The sequence below is a fragment of the Apodemus sylvaticus genome, chromosome 22 (genome assembly GCF_947179515.1).
Source record: "Apodemus sylvaticus chromosome 22, mApoSyl1.1, whole genome shotgun sequence".
NCBI classification, from domain to species: Eukaryota; Metazoa; Chordata; class Mammalia; order Rodentia; family Muridae; genus Apodemus; species Apodemus sylvaticus.
In genome coordinates this window covers 14,757,156-14,780,687 of record NC_067493.1, presented here as the reverse complement: position 1 = coordinate 14,780,687, position 23,532 = coordinate 14,757,156, and the positions used below count along the sequence as shown (strand labels likewise).

Sequence of the window (23,532 nt, the reverse complement as noted above, 5' to 3'; positions counted from 1 at the left end):
ACATTCTAAAGCCCAGCTTACACATTCAATAGGGAGGAGATGCCAGAAGAAAACATGGCTACAAGTATAAACGTCACCTTAAATGGCTTCAGGAGTTTATATTTTCTGTTATACCATTCCACTTGAGAAGGGACCAAACCCTCCCACGGGTACCCCCTTCACAATCTTCTCCCCCACTTCCCTCTCTATCCCCCAGATGCTTCAGGGTTAGGGGCCCAGCGTTTGCATGCTCCATGTTATCCTGGGAGCTTCCGCTGGTGTGTTCTGCAGAGCTGAGCTGGCGAGGGTCGCCATGACTTGTGTGAAGCAAAGGGATGTGCACACAGTCACACAGTCTCACTTAACATCGGCGCCTTAGTCTGTCCACAGCATGAGACTGAGAGGAGAAGTCTGCCTTGGGAGCACAGGCCGGAAGTCTTTGGTATTTATACTTAGTTAACTTAGTCACCCATCACACTTATGTGAAGGGATGGGGACTGACAGTTCCCTGTCACTGAGATATTGCCTCTCAGGCACTCATAGTCAGTGATTTTTGTCTGTTATGTTGTCGGTTAGAATCTGAACATACTGAGCTGTATACAGTTGATGCCTATGCTTGTGTCTGTCACACAACACTTAACTGGGAACAAGGAGACAGGATTTGAAAAGTTACCGGTTCTTTTAGAAGGTCATGTCCATCGCACTGACGATTACAATGTGCTGATTTCTTATCCTCCAAACTATGTAGTTGGGACCATTTCAAATTCTCTTTTCTTGAATGATAACAATAAAATAATATACTAGTGAGGTCCAGATTTTTTTTTTAAGGGAAAAAAAAGAAACCTTAGAGGTCAAGACATTCCCTTACTGAGCTGGCTCGGTGGTTAAGAACACCCGCAGCCCCCATGGAAGAAATGGAAAGAGTGGGTTATATAGTTAGTAAGAAGGGCAGCATCTGGGGCTTGCTGGCCAGGTGGGATCTTCCTCATAGAGTTTGCTAGGGCAATTTAGGGAATTGCAGAAGCATGCTATGATACAAAAGGTACGTTTTCTCGAGGTAGGGGCAGAGGTGGTCCTGGGGAGACAGGTGCATAATGCCCCTCAGGTTCATACGCCTCTGGAGGGCTTTAAATGCAAACATTCTTGTATTTTAATGGTATCATTCGACCATACAGAGATTAGAAGCGAGATGGAGTATTGGATGCAGGCATCACTGATAGCGTCCTGAAATGGCAAAGCCAGTAACCACTGCCTGTATTCTGTTGGCAGAACAAATAAAAATTTAAGCCAACCACATTACTGTTCACTCTTTAGGAACAACGGACATATTTGTTTAGGACAATAGAAACGACTGTTCCTAAAGAATGAATAGATAAGGGGCTGGAGAGATGGCTCAGTGGTTAAGAACATTCACTGCTCTTCTGAAGGTCCTGAGTTCAATTCCCAGCACCTGCATGGCCGCTCACAGCTATCTGGTGCTGTATTCTGAATCCCCAAACTGCCATGTGCAGATGTACCTGCAGACAGAGTACACATATTCATGAAATGCATACATAAACAAACCTTCAAATTAAGACAAAGAGCCAGCAGTATAGTCTTTTTTATTTTCCTTTTTGGGACAAGGTCTCACAAAGCCCGTGCTAACCTCTAACTTGCACTAGAGCCAAACAAACTTCTTACCCGCTGTCTGTCCATCCTTGTGCTCATCTCCGAGCATGCCACACCACATCCAGCTATATGCAGTGTCAAAGACTGAAAGACTGAGCAAAGGCTTTGTGCTTGCCGGTCAGGCATTCCACACCCTGAGTTACACTGGCAGCCTGAGCATAGTCTTTTGCATGAAAGAACATCAGTGAAAATCTGCTATACCGAAAATGCTGTAAGAAAGATGGACAGAGTGCCTGCTGAAAAGAAGCTGGGGGGCTCAGCAGCCAAGAGCACTGGCTGCTCTCACTGAGGACGCAGGCTCAGGCTCAGTTCCGCGCACCCATATGGTGGCTCACAACCATCTCTAATCCAGTTTGGAGGTTCGATGCCCTCTTCTGGTCTCTGCAGGTATCACACCCATGTGGTACACATACATCTATGCAGGCTAACATTGATACACATACAACTTTATTTTAAAGTTAAAATTAAACCAAAAAGCATTGAGAAAAGCCACTGGAACTAGAGACCTCAGTCCACAGGCAGGTGGAGAAGATACAGGCTTTCATGGTTCCCAGTTCAAGCTCTGGCTTATGAGAGAATTTCAGATGCTATGCTGTGTGCACTATACACATTAAAAAGGGAACTCGGTAAGGGAGAGATGGTCTCACTGGGACAGAGGCCCCCAAAGACAGAGATTCATTCTCCCCTGCTCCCTGGTCCTTGATCAAACTTATTCTGGAAAGGTAGAGTGGGGTACGGCCTCCCACCCTTAGATCCTTTAGCTCTCACAATGCGCCTGTGTAGTACACGGTACACGGTACACGTGATTATCACGTGAGTCTCCCAGACAGGGAAAGGCAGACCCAGAGAGGCTGGCCACACCTCCAAAGCATTAGAGGCAGGTAGAGTCAAACCCATGGAACTGAGTTCAGAAGCTGCTTTTCATCATTATGCCAGAACACCATAGACAGACAGAGGTTCTCCCTGATTGCCCGTTTGCCTACAGTCGACTTAGCTCCGCTCTCTTCCCGGCTGTGAAGAAATCCTGTTTTCTATGTGTCCCACATTCCTTATCCATTTCCCATTGCCAGATGCTGCAGGGACCTTTGATGTGCATGCTTCTCTGGGATGCAACCAGGTCCAGTCCTGCAGCCTAAGTCAACTAGGGTGTGGGGGTCTGGGCAAATGTACAGGCGTACTACAGCGGGGTGTAGTGGTGGAACTACTTAAAAAGTCATGGACAGAGGAAAGTAGATGTACCAGATATTAAAATGTATCATGACTTTACTAGTTAGATTAATTAGATAACTTTACTAGTTAGTTACTATTCACGTTTGGGTAGACAAATAGAACAATGAATAAATACATAAAATAAGCTAGGAGCAGATACAAATACATAATGATAAATAATAATATGTGATAATGAATGTTACCATATCAGTATTAATTTTGTTATTAATGTTTGCAGTGTTTATTATATATTATGATAGTGTATAGTATAACCTATCAATATTAATAATAAAACAAACTTGGAGAAGGTAAAGATACAAATACTCTCCCATCCTACCTTAAAAAACAGGAGCTAGGGCTGGAGAGATGGCTCATGATTAAGAGCACTGGCTGTTCTTCCAGGGGTCCTGAGTTCAATTCCTAGCAACCACATCACATGGTGGCTCACAACCATCTGCAGTGGGATCTGGTGCCCTCTTCTGGCACACAGGTGTACTTGCAGATACTCATACATTAAATTTAAAAAAAAAAAAAAAACCAACCTTTTTTTTTGCTCTGTGTCTAGGTTGTACTATGGTATGTAGTACATCTTAGACTCACTAAGCATTCAATAGTAATTCAAATGGAATCAGGGGTAGAAAAACCAAAACAATAACTGCATGAAAAGACGTCATCTCTCATGGGAAGACCCTCCCATTCTTCTGTAAATGCTATGCAGTTATACTGGTTGCCTGCTGAGCAAAGACTTCCGGTAGCATTCTCCTATCCCACTACCATGGTCATAACCATGGATTATTTATCCAGTGAACACTGGGAGGCAGATGGTCCAGGTGACCCAGATGGTGACATATGCCTTATCTGCGCCAGCGCCCAACCCAGTCGGCCTTCCCTGTGCTTAGGGAAGACCGTCCTGCACGGGCCACGTGTACACTCAACTAGTAACCTTACAGGTTGCATTCTGTTACAGAATAAAGACCCCAAGATGGCTCGCGTTGCCTTAGAATCTCTCTACAGATTACTGTGGGTTTACATGATTCGAATCAAATGTGAAAGCAACACGGCCACTCAGAGGTAAGGACGGGCGGGCGTGTGTGAGCGCGGGGTGAGCCAGGCGCTAGCATCGGGGTTGTTCAGCCACCACACCGCACCCGCGCCCGGGTTCTCCTGCATGGCTGCCCAACCTGGCCTGGCTAAATCCTGCCCAGAGCCCAAGTCATGCGAGACCAGAGGCCTCAGAACTTCACCACTGCTTAAGCAACCTTTGCCAAAGCATCAGCCTCTGCCAGGACCGGGTGTCCACTGGGTCTGCTTCTATGCGGCATGTGGTGAGCCCAAGGCCCACCTCGTCCCAGGCGTGCGCTTTGAGGAAAGAAATGAATGTCTCTTATTTTCCAGCTGCTCTGGGTTTTCAAAAAAAAAAAAAAGAAAGAAAATTAACCTCTTCCTAAAGTAATTGTGCCAATGGAAAGGGCTGAGGTGGTTTGGTTTCTTTTGTTTGTTTGTTTGTTTTGGGGGTTTTGTTTTGTTTGTCCTCTATACTAAGATGAAATTTGCATCGGCTCCCTGACAACTAGATCTCAGCCAGCCATTCATGTTCTCTCTTTCCCGCCCGCCCTTATCTTCCAGCCGCCTCATAACCATCACCAGCACCCTGTTCCCCAAAGGGTCCCGCGGCGTGGTGCCCAGGGACATGCCTCTGAACATCTTTGTGAAGATTATCCAATTCATCGCCCAGGTAATGCTTGGATTTCTGCATGGGCCCCTTCAGGCGTGGTAATCATGTTAAAAAGGCCACAGTGATTCTTTAAACGTCCAGACCTCTTAAAAAGGGATTGTTTTCCCCACACAACTTATTCTTTTGCTTCAAAACAGTCCTTGAGTATGTTAAATACCTTTGGCATCTAGGAAGCAAACTGGGAAATGGGGTTTAGCTGATTTCCTCCACAGCCACACAGCACGGCAGTAACACCTCCACAGCCCAGCGAAGGTCCTGCCTGGGTCAGTCCCAACTGTAACAGAACAGAGAAAATGTTTGTGATAGAGACTCTTGAGTCTCTCTTGAGTCTCTGCTCTGTATTCCACAAGTAAAGAGGAGTCAAAAGCTCTGATATTTGGCAGAAATTTAATCTAATTTAAATAGATGCAGTTGAAGAGTAAATGGTAATTTTCTAATGTTTCTCTATGGGGAGAAAATAATTTCAAAGAGAAGTTAGCATTTACCCTCTTTAATCCTTTGCTCAAAACTATTCTAAGCACTTCACACATGAATTAACTTACTTTTAAACAGATTGCAGTGATATCAAAGCTGGTTCAACTGTGATTTATTATGCAAACATAAGACTTTTACTTGGGAGAAGGGTTGGTGGACTGAGCCCAAGGCCCACCTTGTCCCAGGCGTGCACTCTACCACTGAACTGCTCCCATGTCTGCTCTTCTATTTCTGTGTGTGTGTGTGTGTGTGTGTGTGTGTGTGTGTGAAGCAATGTCTCATTATTTAACCCTGACTGGCCTATAACTAGCTCTGTACACCAGGCTGACTTCAGCCTCACAGAAGTTCACCTAGTTCTGCCTCCCACATGCTGGGCTTAGAGGCACACACCACCAAGCTGTCTTTTTCTTTTTAAAATACTTGATGAGTAAATGTTTTACCCCCACTTTGGCCTCTGTGACTTACGGAGGCACGGAGCATCTTCGGCATCTGCCTGGCCTCTGTCACAAAGCAAACCCTCCGCCTCCAACTAAAAACTATCTTCTGTCTCAGATTCTTTATCTGTAAAGTGAGGGTAGAAATTTTTGCCCGTTATGCCCCAGAATATTATATGGGTGAAAGTAAATTATAGGCATGCAAATGCTGCTGAAGTACAGTTAATATTAATATAAAGATACCCGGTTCAGAGCAGGAACTGTTTGGAAAGTAGCATCTGTCTCTATTGAAGCCAATGAGAGCACTCTTTAATATATATCCTTAGAGAAAGTACATTTCTTACCCTGCGGATGGAAAATTTCATATGGATTTTCTAAATGTAGCCTGAAGGTATATGGCTTTGACTATTCTGGAATATCGTGTATAAAATGAACGTGTCATATCTTAGTAGTCACTAACATGTATGACCAGGCTATACCTTAAATGTTCTGTCTTATGTGTTAATTCTTCTTTGAATTAACACATGGGTTTGATTCTTATAAAGAAGCCAGAGGATGTTTTCAATATTAAAGGATAGAGTAAAACAGTCATTTTGTAGTGATACCATTGTCTTAAAGTTTCTATTCCTGCACAAACATCATGACCAAAAGAAGCAAGTTGGGGAGGAAAGAGTTAATTCAGCTTATATTTCCACATTACTGTTCATCACTAAAGCAAGTCAGGACTGGAACTCAAGCAGGTCAGGAAGCAGGAGCTGATGCAGAGGCCATGGAGGGATGTTTCTTACTGGCTTGCTTCCCCTGGCTTGCTCAGCTTGCTCTCTTATAGAACCCAAGACTACCAGCCCAGGGATGGCCCCACCCACAAGGGGCCCTCCCTGCTGATCACTAATTGAGAAAATGCCCCACAGCTGGATCTCATGGAGGCATTTCCTCAAGGGAGGCTCCTTTCTCTGTGATAACTCCAGCTTGGGTCCAGTTGACACACAGAACAAGCCAGTACAACCATTAAAAATATATTTCTCGGCTGAGTTTCAAAAAAACTATCAACATTTATCGTAGAAGCAGGAAGAACCTAGGCTGTTTCTGGTTCAGATGCCCAGGTGTCCTGTTGATTTGGTATTTGCTTCTGTACCTTCAGCCTCACTGCGCTCACTGAGCTGATTCTGTGTGTCTCTGCGTCATGGCGGCTCCCTAGACCGTTCTGGTGGCCCTGCTCTTTCTTCAGCAGCTCTTCATGACCCATAAAACTAGGCAATAGCCCTCCCAGAAGCCACCTGTTTGCTGCATATGGTGCAAACTTGCAATTTTTGTTATTCTTGGCATTCTGTGTTTTTATTTTTATTTTTTTCTCCCCCACCCCAACCCCTGCCAGGAACGTCTGGACTTTGCAATGAAGGAAATTATTTTTGACTTTCTCTGTGTGGGAAAACCAGCCAAAGCTTTCAGTCTCAACCCAGAGGTATGAATGACTCCCTGTGGGAACAGGGCACACTTTCACAGAGCCCATGCCTTTGCTCTGAAAAGGCTTGGGGCTTCCGGCGGGAGGCGGGGCTCCAACGGGGGCGGGGCTCTGGTGGGTGGGGCTCCAGGGGGCAGGGCTGGAGAAACACCTCTTGGGAATCTTCTGCTCAGGTCCAGATTTGAGCATCGGTTTTTCAGAGGTAAAATCTGAGGTGAGCTGATTGAGGATGACTCAGTACCCGCGTGCCACACACGGGCCTCTCTTCTTTTAGATGGAATCATTCCCTCTTCAAAGTCTGTGTGGAAACAAGAGTAAATGTGGTAGTGACAAGATTGCTTCGACACAACAGAATTAGGGAACAGGAAACAAGCTCGTGGTGCTGTAACAGTGGCCCAGCTTCCTGCACTCACGGAGTGAGCTCTGCAAATGAGTGGCAATCCAGTCTTACACTTAAAAAAAAAAAAAAGACCTTCAGCCAATAGAACCCCGCCATCCCGGCTGCCTCTCTATAGCCCTTCCAAAGATCGGAAGAATTCTGGGTCAGAAGCCTGAAAGTCAGCTCTGCCACTTGGTGCGGGGCTCCGCTGCTTTTTCTAGGTGTGCGACATTTACTTCTGACCCTCGGCTATTCCCTTAGTAAAATGGACAGGGTGTTTTCCTAGGTCCCTTCACAGGGAACCCACCCCTGCACCCCCTGTCCCTTCCCATCATACCCTGCACTGTCTGGTGGCTGATGACCTCACAGGCCTCTGGAGCCACCGCTGTCACAGTCAGCAGGTCAGGAGGAGGTCAAATCCAGGGTCAGTTGGAGCTGGACAGTAACAGACTCATTCTCAACGTCTTTTTCATTTCTCAGGAGTTATAAATATACTGTTTTAATAATTCTCAGAATTACTGGGTTACTCAGTAATACCCCGAATTATTGTCCTGGCCGGGGTTACTATTGCTTTGACGGAGCACCATGACCAAAAGCAAGTTGGGGAGGAAAGGGTTTATTTGGCTTACATATCTGCATTATAATCCATCACTGAGAAAAGCCCGATCAGGAAATCGAACTGGGCAGGAACCTGGAGGCGGGAGCTGATGCAGAGGCCATGGACGATGCTTCAAGCTGGCTTGCTCAGCTTGGCTTTTTATAGAACCAGAGCTGCCAGCCCAGAGTGGCCCCACCTACAGCAGGCCAGACCCTCCCACATCAATCACTGATTTTAGAAATGCCTACAGACAGATCTTGTGAAGGCATTTTCTCAATCGACGGTCCCCCTTCTCCAGTCCCTCTGGCTTGTGTTACGTTGAGATAGAACTAGCCAGCACACTTGGCTAAAGTGAACACCTCTGAGGCTGCTTCCGTACCGAGAATGGTAACACTCACCTGTCATCTCAGTCCTCCGGAGACTGAGGCAGCAGCATGGCGCAGACTGGCCTGGATAGCAAGACCCTGTCTTAAGCAAACAAAGCACTCACGGTCACCACCGCCTGTAACATTTATCCTTGGGTCTGTCTGTGAACTCTTCGCCCAGTCAATGGCTTGTTGACCGACCCATCTCTGAAGAGCATTCGAAACTCTGGTTTAAAGGGAGAATCCGGGTAGGAGAAAAGATTCGAGTCTTTCACATCTCTCTATCTTTATTAATGTCACCCCTTGTGATTTATTCATGAGCACATCCTTGTGTCATGGTGCACAAGTGGAGGTCAAAGGACAACTGGGGGAATCAGTTCTCTCCTTGTACCACGTGGGTCACGAAGCTCAAACTTAAATTGCCAGGGTTGGCAGTGTCTTCACCCACTGAAACAGCTCGCCAGCTCCCTTCCTCTAGTAGGGAAAAAGAAGCACTTGCCTATTAGTAGCTGACAGATATAAGCCATCAGATTCCACACATTCAGCCTGGCTCCGGGGAAAGGTCTGACCGGGGCAGAGCAATAATGAAGAAAAGACAGACCCAGAGGAATCTAGGACAGAAAGCTGGGATCTGGATGGTCTGGGCTCTTAACTAAAGAAGCCACAGCATTCTGGAATCTCAGCATGTTTATTGCAGAGTTGAACGGTGAGGCAGGGTTATAGCATACAGCTGGACAAAGATTATTACTTACACATAAACAAGGAGGTAGCAGGGTCAAGGGGAGAGGTTTAGCTCTCAGTAGGAGCAGCCTCTGTAGGGGAGCCATAAACACCCAGTGGGGAGAAAACTATAGTAGACATGTTCTGTGCACACTGTCAGTACACTCGGCCCAATGAGGAATCCCTCTGGGGGATTCCTCACACCAGGAGGGGGGTCTTTGCATTCCTCCATGGGACTGAGGCTCTGGGGTCTTTGAGATGACCAGCTCATACACACACACACACACACAACCTTGGGGTTTAACTTTGGGTTTCTTGATTCCCTATACCAATCCCATTTAGACACAGGTGTTCAGCGGTCAATAAGCAGATGTTAGTGTTTACAAACAGCGATGAAAACCGCCGCTGGCTGGGTTCAGTTTCTTAGAGACTGGCCTGTGGGGCTTGCTTATCTGCTGATTGTGTGACTCCTTAGGGTCTCACACTGGTCTCAAATTTGCTGAGCATGACCTGTCCCAGCCTCTGAAGTGCAGAAACTATAGGCTAACCCCACCATCCCTGGCTCTATAATGGTTCTTAAAGAGTACTTTGGAATAGCTTGTGTAACAAGTCTCAGAGACCTACAGCTTATCTTAATACCAAGTGTGTTGAGCATAAACTCAACAGTTGGGGTAGTTTCTTGATAATTGTCTTACTGGGTTCGGGCCTGGAATATGTACTGTATACATGTCCATCATCATGAGATATAACATATATGTGAGATGAACTTCTAGGCCATCAGTTTCTCTCTCTTTTGCCCTGATCTAAAAGAACATGGAATTAGAGGTCCTACTCAATGCTGGAGGCAAGAAAGAAAAAACAGTTCGTGCTGATAGATTGGAAATGAAAACTTAAAGCTATTTTTATCCATGGACAAATATTGTAGAAAACTGCAAAAAAAGCTGTGCTTGGTGGGACACACTTACAATTTCCCAGCATTTGAGAGGCAGAGGCAGGAAGATCAGGAGTCCATGGTCATCCTTGATTATATAGGAGTTCACGGCTATCCTCAGCAACGTGGGACCCTGTAACGAGGAAAACGACATTACCACAAAGAGACATCACTATTTAAAAAAAAGAAAAGAAAAGAAAATACCAATTGACTTAGAACTGACGCATGACTTTAGGAAGTTTGCAAGATACAAAATAAGTAATATATTTGTATAATCTAATAATGAATAATCAAATTAAACAATTTACAGTGTTGATAAAAAGCAAAATACCTAGCAATAAAACAAAATATACATATTACTTTTTTATTGCAAATATTAAAAAATTTCAAAAGAAGACAAAGACCCAAATAAGTAGACATAAGTACTCAAAAGATTTGCTATTGTTGAGTTCTATTGTCCCCAAACAAACTTAAATATGTTATCATCTTTTTAAAAAAGATTTATGTATTTATTTAATGTATATGAGTGCCCTATCTTCATAGACACCTGAAGTCCAGAAGAGGGCATCAGATCCCATTACAGATGGTTGTGAGCCACCACGAGGTTGCTGGGAATTGAACTCAGGACCTCTGGAAGAGCAGTCAGTGCTCTTAACCACTGAGCCATCTCTCCGGTCCATATGTTATGATCTTAATAATAATCAGAAGGAATCTCTTTAGCTTCTTTTAAACTAAAAATCTGATGAGCTGGCCTTACAGTTTTATATGGAACATCAAAGTAGTAAAATAACCAACATGGCTTAGACATAGAAGAATGAAGTTGGACTATAAAATCATGTGATCACCGAATCAGTAGAGAGGTGGGGGGTGAACATAGAGAGGGTCCCTGAGCGTGGAGACTCAAGGGAGAGACCCACACGTGGACGCTTCGTTGATTTCAACAGTGGGAATTTATTCAGCACATAGAGACCTTTGCTCTCGGTAGTGCTGAGCAGTTGAATGCCCACCTTGCAAAATCATGAATTCCAGGTCATGCTCTTTACTGTAAGCAAAGACAAGCTCGAACAGGATCATGCAACCTAAATATAAACCTGACACTGTCTTCCAGAAAACAAATGGCCTAAAAAAGCCTTTATGACCCGTGAGTCGGCAAAACTTTCTAGAACACAAAATCAAATCACAGAAGGTTACTAGATCGAATATATGTTGTAAAGTTTATATGTTGCTAAGATATTTAAAAGAGAGTCATAGCATGCAAGAAAATATTTTTGATAACCCCCAACAAAGGACTTCCCTGCAGAATACATAAAGAATATATCCTTATAATCAACAATTAGGAAATAAACAACATGTTTTAAAGTGAACAGAAACAATAGCCTCTTGGGAAAGAAGAGACGGGGCGGTCAGGGCCTAGGAAAAGGGGCTCAGTGGCATTGTCCCCGGGAAGTGGAAGGTAAAAAGGAGAGTGGGGTGCTGGAGTGGGGTCCAGAGACCAAGACCTTCACGCAGTTCCCCTGAGGCTGTAATTCAGAGAGCAAGTGCCTAGCTCGGTCTTCGTTTCTAGCTGATGCCCTTAGGAGTGGCATGTCTCCTCCCGTGCCCATGTGTTTTCATGGTTTGATAACATTCAGCTTTTAAAATTTATTCTCAAACTTCCTAGCCTTTATAATCAAAGATGATAATGGATGTTGGCTGGGCGTGGTGAGGCACGCCTTTTTTTTTTAAAGGTTTATTTTTTTTTTAAACTCTCAAAGAACCTGTGAAGTTAGTGGTAGATAATGAATGTCTAGTTAGATAATTAGTCTTTTTTAAAAAGATTTATTTATTTATTTATTATATGTAATAGTTGTCTTCAGATACCCCAGAAGATAGCATCAGATCTCATTACAGATGGCTGTGAGCCACCATGTGGTTGCTGGGATTTGAACTCAGGACCTTCGGAAGAGCAGTCACTGCTCTTAACCACTGAGCCATTTCTTCAGCCCCAGGTTTATTTATTATTATATGTAAGTACACTGTAGGTGTCTTCAGACACTCCAGAAGAGAGCATCAGATCTCATTATAGATGGTTGTGAGCCACCATGTGATTGCTGGGATTTGAACTCGGGACCTTCTGAAGAGCAGTCAGTGCTCTTACCCGCTGAGCCATCTCTCCATCCTGAGGCACAAAGAACGTATTTGTTTATTTACTTTACATCCCAATATCATCCCCCCTCTCCTCCCAGAAGCCCCCATGCAGATCCTTCCCCCTCCCCCTCCTCTTCTCCTCTGAAAAGGGGAGCCCCACTGTGGGTATGCCCCCCTCCCCCCAGCACCTGAGATCATTGCAGGACTAGACACACCTCTCCCACTGAGGCCTGACAAGGCAGCCCGGTTAGGGGACTGGGTTCCACAGGCAGGCAGCAGAGTCAGGGACAGCTCCTGCTCCAGTGGTTGGGGGACCTGCATGAAAAACAAGCTGCACATCTGCTACAGATGTGCAGTGAGGGGCGGAGGGGGGAGCTGGGTCTAACCCATGCTCACTCTTTGGTTGTTGGTTCTGTTTCTGGGAGCCCCCAAAGGTCCAGGTTAGCTGACTCTGTTGGTCTTCCTGTGGAGTCCCTGTCCTCTTCAGGTCCTTCCCCCAACACTTCCATAAAACTTCCTGAGCTCCACCTAATGTTTGGGAGTTGAGACCAACCTGACCTGCCTGATGAATTTCAAGCCAGCCAGAGCTACACAGTGATTTATTTATCTCAAATAAGTAATAGATACTTCATTTATGGCTCATGTTTGGAACTTGGTAGCTTCACCCAGTCTTTGAATTAAAACCTGAGGTGTCTCTTTTTACAAAGCATTTGAGTCTGTTGTGTAACTCAGTTTACCTTCGTCACAGCTGCTCACAGGGTGACTACCGATCTCTTTGGTACACACACACATACACACACACAAATACACACATACACATGCGCGCGCGCGCATGCATCCATTTAGCAGATGTGTGCCCATTTCAAACGTGCCCTCCAAGTTTGGCAAGCATCTTCCTGCCTGTTTATCCTGGAGATAAGATAAACCCTGGCGGATTCTTCTGGATGACTGGGCCTTTCCTTGCATCTCTTCCAGAGAATGAACATCGGGTTGCGGGCATTCCTGGTGATTGCCGATAGCTTACAACAAAAGGATGGTGAGCCACCCATGCCGGTGACAGGGGCTGTGCTTCCCTCAGGAAACACCCTGAGGGTAAAGAAAACCTATCTGAGTAAGACGCTAACTGAAGAGGAAGCCAAAATGATAGGTGGGTAAGAACCCCTGAAAGTCTTTAGCAGGTCCTTACTGTAAGTGAGCTGCATTCAGAACGAAGGAAAGGAGAGAGAGGGAGGGAGGGAACGAGGGAGAGAGAGAGACAGGGAGAGAGAGAGAAAGAGAGAGACAGAGAGAGAGAGACAGAGAGAGAGAGAGAGAAGAGAGACTTAATAAATATCTGCTGAGATACTTTCTCGCACGGTTGTTGACTGATTCCCAGTGGGTTCCAGTCTTGGAGTCCTTCAAACGCTTTAGGTCATCCAGACAAATATTTTGCCATTTAGATGTTGGCCTTCATCTGGGTCCAGGTAAACATCTAATATTGGTTATTGATTATCTACATTGTACAGTAAGTTGCCACAATATCTGTATGTCTTGGCAACTAATCTTATTTATAATTTTTTTCATTAATTCATATTTCAAAGAAAATTCCTTCCCTTCTTTTGTAAGCATGCCAAGTCCTACAAACACTGCAGGACAATTTTTCTCTCTTTGATATATCTTCCTGAGTCCAAAGAGGTGATTTTTTTTTTTAATGTTTGTTTGTTCCCTTTTAAGTACTCAAATTTAGAAACTATTATAAACAGTCCCTAAATTCCAAAGATATGAGAGAAACACATGCAGAACCCTTCATTTTAACATCGGTCTCCTTAGGCTCAAGAGTTCAAGACACTTCATATGTAAGAAATGACTCTTGGCACCTACTTTGCTAAAGTATAATACATACCACTTCCCATTTGATTTTTGTGTGAGTGAATGAGTGTGTGTGTGAGTGTGTGTGAGTGTGTGTATGAGTGTGGGTATGTGTGAGTGTGTGAATCTGTGTGAATGTGTGAGGATGTGTGTGAGTGAGAGTGTATATGTGTGTGTGAGTGTGTGTGAATGTATGAAAGTGTATGAGTGTGTGTGTGAGTGTGTATATGTGTGAGTATGTGTGAGTGTGAGAGTGTGAGTATGAGTGTGTATGTGTGAGAGTGTGTGTGAGTGTGAGAATGTGTGTGTAAGTATGTGTGAATGTGTGAGTATGTATGTGTATGTGTGGGTATATGTATGTGTGAGTGTGTGTAAGTGTATGTGAGTGTATATATGTGTGGTGTGTGTGTATGTGTGTGTGTGTTGCTGTCTTCTAACTATAAGGATACTTATGTCACATACAATGGGAACAATACATTTCCAGCATTTTAAAGTTTATAACTGAAGTCAGTTGTTTATTTTATTAAGACTCTGCACATGCATTTCAGAGAACAATATACAGCCGTTAAGCTCTTAGCCCCAAATAAGAAATATCATTTATCATATAATTACCAATGCTGGTAGGTTTTCTTGTTAATCAGAAACATAACATTTCTAAAGCAAAATCAATTACTTAACTTTTATGAAAAGTATTTCTCATTGGAACTTTAGAAATAGGGAGCTGGAGAGTTGCCTCGGTCAATAAGAGCATTGATTGCTCTTGCAGAGGACCCAGAATGGTTTCCCAGCACCTACAATGGCAGCTCACAACTATCTGTAAATATAAGCCACAGGACACAGCGCCCTCTCCTGGCCGCTGAAGGTATTGCATACATGGTGCACCTTATATCTGTTCACACACTCACATACATAAAATAAAAACCAATCAAACCATTGCAGAAGTATTACAGCTCTTAAGTAAGTCACAGTGATTATTTGGTGAACATCTCCAAGGTGTGAGGCGGTGCACTAGGAGCCGAGCAGACAGAGATGGAATGACCCTCAGCTCTGTGCTCAAGGAAAATCCCAGGCGCCGAGGACCCTCTTGAAGGAGAAATACTGTAGACCCAGTGTAGACCAGGTTATGATTCTTTGACATATTTAGTTGAAAATACGGCTAACACATGTTTTTCAGGAATGTCCTTGTATTACTCTCAAGTCCGTAAGGCAGTAGGCAACATCTTAAGACACCTTGATAAAGAAGTGGGGCGGTGCATGATGTTGACCAACGTCCAGATGCTAAACAAAGAGCCGGAAGACATGATCACGTGAGTGCGCCAAGTGGGCGGGACGAGCGCCGGTCCAAGCCAACATTCTCCTGCTTGGCTCGGAGTTTCCAAGGCTGGTTAAACTGATGTGTTGATGAGATTTGACTGAAAACCATCTCCACTTTGTTGTTGTTGTTTTGTTTTGTTTTTTTGAGACAGGGTTTCTCTCTGAACCCTGGCTGTTCAAGAACTTGCTTTGTAGACCAGGCTAGCCTCGAACTCACAGAGATCCACCTGCCTCTGCCTCTGCCTCCTGAATGCTGGGATCAGACGTGCATGCCCCATTTGATTTAGTCGTTTTACTTTGTGTCTGAATTGTATGTATATGCGTGTGCCACATGCATGATTGTCCCTGTAAACATTAGAAGGGGGCATTAGATCCCCTGGAACTGGTGTTACCGAAGGTTGTGAGCGCCCGTGTGGGTGCCGGGAATCAAACCTGGGTCCTCTGTAAGAGGCCCACTGCTCTAAACAACTGAGCCGACTCTCCAGCCCTGCGTCTGGACTTTAAAAGTTCATTGGCGCTACTGAAGCCTTGCGGTGATAAATATTTGACAATGCTGGGCCAGCACCAGGCTATACTTCGAAGCCCGGGGCCCATATGGATCTAATACATAAAAACACATAAATGTAAATGGATTTTCATAATCTTTTGACTTGCTTCAATTTTGTCTCCAAACTCTAGGGGTGAAAGAAAGCCCAAGATTGATCTCTTCAGGACCTGTGTGGCTGCGATACCTCGGCTGCCGCCTGACGGGTTGTCCAAAGTCGAACTTATCGACTTGCTGGCCAGGTAGGTGGGAACAGTCTCAGATGATGTTTGATCAAAATTGATGTTAATCTTTAGTCACGGTTCAGAAAAAAAAAAAAAAACCCAGAGCACAATGATACTTTTCTGCTGATGGAGATTTATTTCATAAGGAATTGTTCGAGGTCTTCTGTGTGTCCAGGCGGAAGGTTTTGGGGTTTTTGTTTTTGCTTTTTTGTTTGTTTGTTTTTGTTTTTTTTTGTTTTTTTTGTTTTTTTTTAGTTGTGGGCCTTGAACCAAGGAATCCACCTGTGCTAGGTAGGTAAGCTCTCTGCCGATGAGATTTATCGCCAACCCTCTGTTTACTCTGTTTTGAGCCAGGGTCTCACTAAGTCCCCAGCTGATCTCAAATTATGATCTTCCTGCCTCAGCTTTCTGAATCATAGACCTGGCCTGTAACTAAGATCTTTGTTATTTTTTTCCATGTTCAAGGGGTTTAAAAATCCAGTTTACAATAGTTACAAAAGAACCAGACAGTGGTGGCGCTCACCTTTAATCCAAGCACTTAAGAAGCAGAGGCAGGCGGATCTCTGCGAGTTCAAGGCCAGCCTGGCCCACAGAGTGAATACCACATGCATGATTATGCCAGGGCTACACAGAGGTACCCTGTCTTGAAAACAGACAAATGACACAACAAAACCCCCTGCAAAATAAATACAGAAGCCCACGAGGTTACTAGCAACCCCAGGATGGGTCCGCACAGATGACCCATGCAGAGTGACCCTTGAGTTGGGCAGGTAGAGGGTCAGCTGTGGACCTAGGATGCCAGTGAATAACAGGTGCATTTGGAAAGACTCTTGGAGAAGGGGCACAGGGAGCCACCTGCCAAGTACTGTGGGCAACAGGAGACAGGCTGACAACTGGAAGTCAGTATCTTTGTGACAGGGCATGGAGAGATCAGGATGTGACCATGACCTCCTGGTGCTGCTGCCTGGGAGACACAAAGCAGTATGGGAGAATGGAAAAGAGGACAGAATTCTCTAGAAAGTTTGAGCTTGGTATCTGCTTTTGTAATCTAGACAAATTATTTTAGGCCCCAGCATACCTTTCCTCCCTTGGTAAAAATTTGGTAATCTTGGAAGGGTGCCACCTGTCTCTGAGGGCCTTCGAGAGGGGCAGACAGCACTGTGGCGTCGTCTACGCCCTGGTTAGTCAGAAGAAGGTCTGTGGGAAAGAGCCAGGTATCAGTGTAGGGTGGGAGGGCCATTGGCTTTCCTCAGAGGTCTAGCCGGGGATTGCCTGCACTGAAGCTCTTGAAATGCTAGGCTTTGTAGATCACGTGGTGCATTCTGGGAGAGTTACTAAACACGCTGCCTTGTTGCAGGTCTGCATAGAAGGCTCTTAACCTCTGAAATCACCTTGACAGCCTAATCCGAGGATGCTGGAGTCTGCAGACTGTGGTGCCAGACACGCAGGGAGGGGATTGTTAGACATAGTTGGAATGTCTGAGCTATTTATAGCATCCTGTTTATTATTGTGTACATTCTTATAAAGCCTGAAGCCAAGGGCACTGTTTTTTGAGAAGGGAAAAGAACAAATAAATATTCTTGAAAGTTCCAGACTTTATCGGAAGCTCATGAGAAAGGCTTTTTTATAAACTTCAAAGTGGAATCAGAGGGCACCTCAGAGGGAGGCAAGGAGCCTGTGGCCTGTACCCAGGGTCCTCTGGGTCCTGAGAAAATGATCCTCATCAGATGCCCCGCCCCCAAGGGTCAGGACATAAAGGTGTAGTGAGCCACACACAAGAAATGTGGGATTGAGTTGTCAACGGGAGGTGCATCACCCAGTACCCCAAAATCCAGTCAAGATGGTGGTAAGCTGACTCGATACAATATCTACAGCCTGGCCCAAAGAGGGAACTACACACTTCACAGTTATCTCATAGTGCATTTTACCAGAAAACTTGGGTTCTTCTTAATTAGAAAAGTAAGGCCAGTGTTGGTTCAGGCTCCTCCTCTTCCTGTCTGAGCTCTCAGTATGGGGTTTCAAGGACATGTCTCCACATAGCGGCTGCAGGCCCACCACCCCAGCACTTCTGGTTATAACTAAATACAGCACACACACACACACTGCAGACAGATAGTGGAGTGGGAAGGAAGGAAGCTGGCCAGCCTCCTTCCACTACTATACGTCTGTGATGATAATGTATTGTTCAGCCGATTACTAATGGCTGGGTCTGAGAAAGCTAACCCAGTGGGCTTCCTGGAGGCTGTGAAGATTGTCTTGGTATGTGGTCAAACCCCCAGCAGTTCTGCATTCCCGTCTGAGTGCTAGAGCCTGCCTGGTTTGGCTTGCTGGTACAGAAAAGGGCTCTCCACGTGCAAGGCGTATCCTTTCTTCCACCTAGAAGAAAATGTCGTCAAGTCAGCCATCTTGTGCCCCTTCTTTTCCCAGGCTTTCTATTCACATGGACGACGAACTGCGCCACATTGCACAGAACTCTCTTCAGGGATTGCTGGTCGACTTCTCCGACTGGAGGGAAGATGTCCTGTTCGGCTTCACGAACTTCCTGCTCCGGGAAGTAAATGACATGCACCACACCCTCCTGGACTCCTCCCTGAAGTTGCTTCTGCAGTTGCTCACCCAGTGGAAACTGGTCATACAGACACAGGGAAGAGTCTACGAGCAAACCAGCAAGATCCGAAACGCAGAGGTGAGTAGGCACGCCTTTTTATGTAATACACACACATACACACCTATACACATAAACACACATACACACAAATATATACACACATACACATACATACACACATACACACATATGTACACAAACACACACACATACACGCAAGCACATATAAACACATACACAAACACAGATATACATATATACACATACACAAACACAGATATACATATATACACATACACAAACACAGATATACATATATACACATACACACACATACACACAAGCACATATACACACATACACAAACACAGATATACATATATACACATACACACACATACACACAAGCACATATACACACATACAAACACTTATACACACATACACATATATACACACATACACATGCACACAAACACACACACACATACATGCAAGCACGTATACACACATACACACAAACACTTATACACACATACACAAACACACATATACATATATACACATACGCACACACATACACAAACACACATATACATATATACACACATACACACAAACATATATACACATATACACACAAATATACACACACAAACACATACATACAAACACACAAATACATGCACACACTCAAATACACACACATACACGTATATACACACATACATACCTATACATACAAACACACATATATACATGCAAACATATACACACATACACACATATATACACACATACATACACACACAAACACACAAATACAAACACTCACATATATATACACATGTACACACATACACAAATACGCATACACATACACCAAGGCAGCCTAGGGAACCTTTAGAGTTCTTCCTTCCCAATGCCTCCAGCCTACCTGAGATGCTGGTGGCCCTTAGCTCCTCCACCAGCCGCATCATGACCAAGAAACACAGGATACGACATGGCATGCCATAAGATGGGACTTGTTAACTCCAGCAAGGCCGTGTAAGGAGTAGATATCGTGGCACCGAGACAGACAGGGAGATCCAGCAGTCAGCTGTCCACCGGGGGTGGGGGGGGTTGCAGGGGGGCAGGGTCTGAGTTAACATTTAATGCTTCCCCCTGGGTCCGCACAGAGGAAAGTGCACTTCAGGTTTCTTCGTCACTAGTGAGTGGTAAAAATGATTGCTAACAGTCTGGAGCGCGCATTGAGGGGGACCACGGTCTCAGAGGCACACAGTGAGCTGGCATCGGTCATGCGGATCTCTGATTCTGGAGGGACAGTATCGGCAGTGACTTGGAGACCTGCAGAGACTCCGGGCAGCGTAGCAGCCCCCAGTGAAAATTGAGAGTGGCGTTCAGGTTCCCAAAAGACCAGCCGATTGAAGAAAGGAAGCCCAAATGCTTTGAAGAAGGAAATGGAGGTGGCACCTGCCCTAGCCTCTCAGTTGCCTTTGCTTGAGGGTCCTGTGATTATGGTCTGGAAACTTCCAGAGCCCCTCATGTAAACATGCAAAACTTAGAATACATTCTACGTATGAAAATGTAAGTTAGTATGTTGGCTTATCCCTACAATCCCAACACTTGGAGGCAGGGGAGGGAGGAAGATCATGAATTCTAGGTTAGTCTGAGCTGCATACTGAGACCCCGCCCCCCAAATACAAATAAATGGGGGGGGGGGGTAGCTCAGCAGTTGAGTGTGCGAGCTGTTCTCCCAGAGGACCATGTTAGGTTCCCTGTCAGATCTGGTAGCTCACTAGTGCCTGTAATTCTAGCTCCACGGGCACTGACGCCCTCTTCTGGCCTCTCTCTGCACTCACGCGCACACACCCAGAGACAGGTACAAGTGTGTCACTAAAAACTAATAGAAAGCCGGGCGGTGGGGGCGCACGCCTGTAATCCCAGCACTCTGGGAGGCAGAGGCAGGCGGATTTCTGAGTTCGAGGCCAGCCTGGTCTACAGAGTGAGTTCCAGGACAGCCAGTGCTACACAGAGAAACCCTGTCTTGAAAAACCCAAATCCAAAAAACAAAACAAAACAAACCTAATAGAAACCTTTTTAAAGTTGTTTTAGAAAAATACAAATAATTAAAAATAAAAAAGCCTAAATTCTCTCGGAAAAACTCCAGCTTTGGGCTTGAGCTGGCACTGGAGGTAAAGAACTCACCTAACATCTGGGAAGCCCTAGGTTCAATATTCTCGGCACACATTGATAGGTTATTTCTCTGCCAGTGGAATGATCCAATTCAAGCCAGATTCGATTATACTAAAATGCAAGTTTATTAGGAAGCTACTGTCAGGTGAGTCCACTGACTCCAAGCACCACAGCCAGGGAAGTCGCCATGAGGGGCGGGAAGGAAGAGAAAGAGAGAAAGGTCGCATGCACAGAAAAAGGAGGGGGGAAGAAAGGGGAAAACCAAAATGTCTGAATTACATATGGAGGGAAGGGCAGCCCAGCCCCTGGGTTGGAAAGTTCAGAGTTGGGTGTAGGGTGTGGCAGGTAAGGACTCAAGGATGCTGGGAGAACCTGGAGGCCAGGTCTGCTTTGATTATATAAAATATGTACCTCAGATCCTTGTCCCAGAGTCTGAAACCAAACACACACACACACACGCACACATATACCAGTACCACCAGATATATATGTGTGTGTATGTACTTTTCATATAGACATATATACAGGCACTAGTATCGATAGAAAGTAAAGGTTTTGAAAATCCAACCTGATAATGTCTTTTGTCTGTAGAAACTTGAGTGAAAATAAATTAGATGCGGTTGGAGAGATGGCTTAGCGATTAGGAGCACTGACTGCTCTTCTGAAGGTCCTGAGTTCAAATCCCAGCACCCACATGGTGGCTCACAACCATCCGGAATGAGATCTGACTACCTCTTCTGGAGTGTCTGAAGATAGCTAAAGTGTACTGACATGTAATAAATGAATAAATCTTTAATACATAGATAGATAGATAGATAGATAGATAGATAGATAGATAGATAGATAAGACCACTTTGATCACAGCATAATCCCAAATGGTGTGGACAGAGAGGCAGGATTCATCTCCTCACTATGAACAGCCCTTGAACAGTCATTTCCCATCAGAGGTAACAGAAGGCTGGCATTATCTCAAAGGCAAAGAGGGAATTCATATAGCTCTCGAATAATAATCGATTCACGCACTCCGTCTCTAAGCTGTTTCGGTTTATTTTAATTTCCCGAAGCCAAATGTGCAGAAAACTGTATTTCCTCCTCCCTTGTCATTTTGCTGACCCTGGAATGTTCTTGCTCGACAGCTCATTCCCAACGGCTCCAGCCACCGGCCGCCATCGGAGCGCGGCCCGCACTGCAGCGCCCTCCACGCTGTGGAGGGCTTCGCTCTTGTCTTGCTCTGCAGCTCCCAGGTGGCCACGCGCAAGCTCTCCGTGATGGTCCTCAAGGAGATCCGCGCTCTCTTCCTCGCCCTGGGTCAGCCCGAGGTATGCGGTGTTGCTTCCGACAGCTCTGGATTGAAGATTAGAAATAACACATTACTATTGGGTGTACCTAATATGTGTAGGGCAAGGATGTTGATACATGGATGGGATTTTAATCCGGTAGTAGCTATTGTTTCATTTGTTTATTTTGGTTTGCTTTATTTTGGTTTGAAGACAGGGAGGGTCTGGAGCCCTGTAGACCCAGTAGGCCTTGAACTCGCAGAGTTCTGTCTGACTCAGCTTCCTAAATTCTGGGAGTAAAGACATGCATTCCCAGGCTATAACAGAATTCATTTTAAAATCTTATGTAAACTGCCTTTTAAGATTGTGTTTATTGTTATTTTATATGTCTGAGTATTTTTCCATCCAAGTATGTGTACCATGTGTGTGCAGGGTCCTTGTGAATTGTCAAATCTGCTGGCACTGGCTTTGCAGGCAGTTTTGTGAGCTGCCTCGTGGGTGCTGGGAACTGAACCTGGGACCTTTCTGCTTCTTTTTTTTTTTTTTAACTTTATTTGCAAATTTTATACTATATTTCCACACAATACTCTCTTTGCTCCAACTCCATACACCCCCAAATTTCATTATCTCTTCTTTTTAAACACAGACACAGACACACACACACACACACACACACACACACATGCCTGTTGGAGGCTTGTGCATGGCGAAAACCTATTATCTTTCTCTACAGCCATTACCTGCCTGCAGCCCTCCACTAGGGGTGGGGCCTTGTGGGACTTCCCCAGCCACACTAGACTATCAGCGGGTATTGTCATTAATTGTCATTATGTGACCATAGTGTTGAGATTTATGGGCACAATGGCATCCGTAGTCTACTAGAGGCAAATCGTACATTCTGACAGTGACAGAAGAGACCTCTTCTAATTTCCTAAATGACCCTACTTGACCAAGGATTTTATGACTATGGGTCATTCTGCTTAGTGCTCAACGTGCATCTAACTAAGCTGCTACATGCAGAGAATAAACCAGAAATACTAATTTAAAACATCACAGCGCCAAGCCAAACACCTTAATTTCAATGATGGTGGGGTTGGGGGGGATGGGGGGGAATGTGTCCTCTCCAGATAAGAGGCAGGGCTGTGACACGCATGGAAAGGGCCGGGTGTGGGGCTTGTCTACGGTGTGTTTTCTTTGGGACTAAAATTCAACCACAGGCCAGTGACCTCAAATAAGATCATTTTAGTGTCCCCGCATGCGAGGTGTGCTCCTGCAGGGCTCCTGCCCTGTGCTTGCCGCGGAGCGTGAGCGTCTCTGACTAACGTACAGTGCTGGTGTTTCCGTTCTTGAGTGCAAGTGTTTGGAACCGGAGCTTTAATTATCTTGCACTGGAAATCGAAAGGCTGTCTCTCCTCAGCCCCTGCCTTCTCTTTCCTGTCT

The 23,532-nt window shown here is 45.1% G+C and overlaps 1 protein-coding gene across 2 annotated transcripts in view; it reads left to right on the top strand.

Annotated features, from left to right (window-relative positions):
* The window catches only part of Fry (FRY microtubule binding protein), a 393,490-nt gene that overhangs the window by 262,561 nt on the left and 107,397 nt on the right, over positions 1-23,532 (top strand). For both annotated transcript variants that reach the window (XM_052168890.1, XM_052168888.1), the window contains 8 exons: positions 3,824-3,927; positions 4,483-4,591; positions 6,875-6,961; positions 13,057-13,228; positions 15,104-15,236; positions 15,922-16,029; positions 18,439-18,697; positions 21,952-22,134. In XM_052168890.1, coding sequence (XP_052024850.1) covers positions 3,824-3,927; positions 4,483-4,591; positions 6,875-6,961; positions 13,057-13,228; positions 15,104-15,236; positions 15,922-16,029; positions 18,439-18,697; positions 21,952-22,134 — 1,155 coding nt within the window. The remainder of the gene's footprint in view (positions 1-3,823; positions 3,928-4,482; positions 4,592-6,874; positions 6,962-13,056; positions 13,229-15,103; positions 15,237-15,921; positions 16,030-18,438; positions 18,698-21,951; positions 22,135-23,532) is intronic.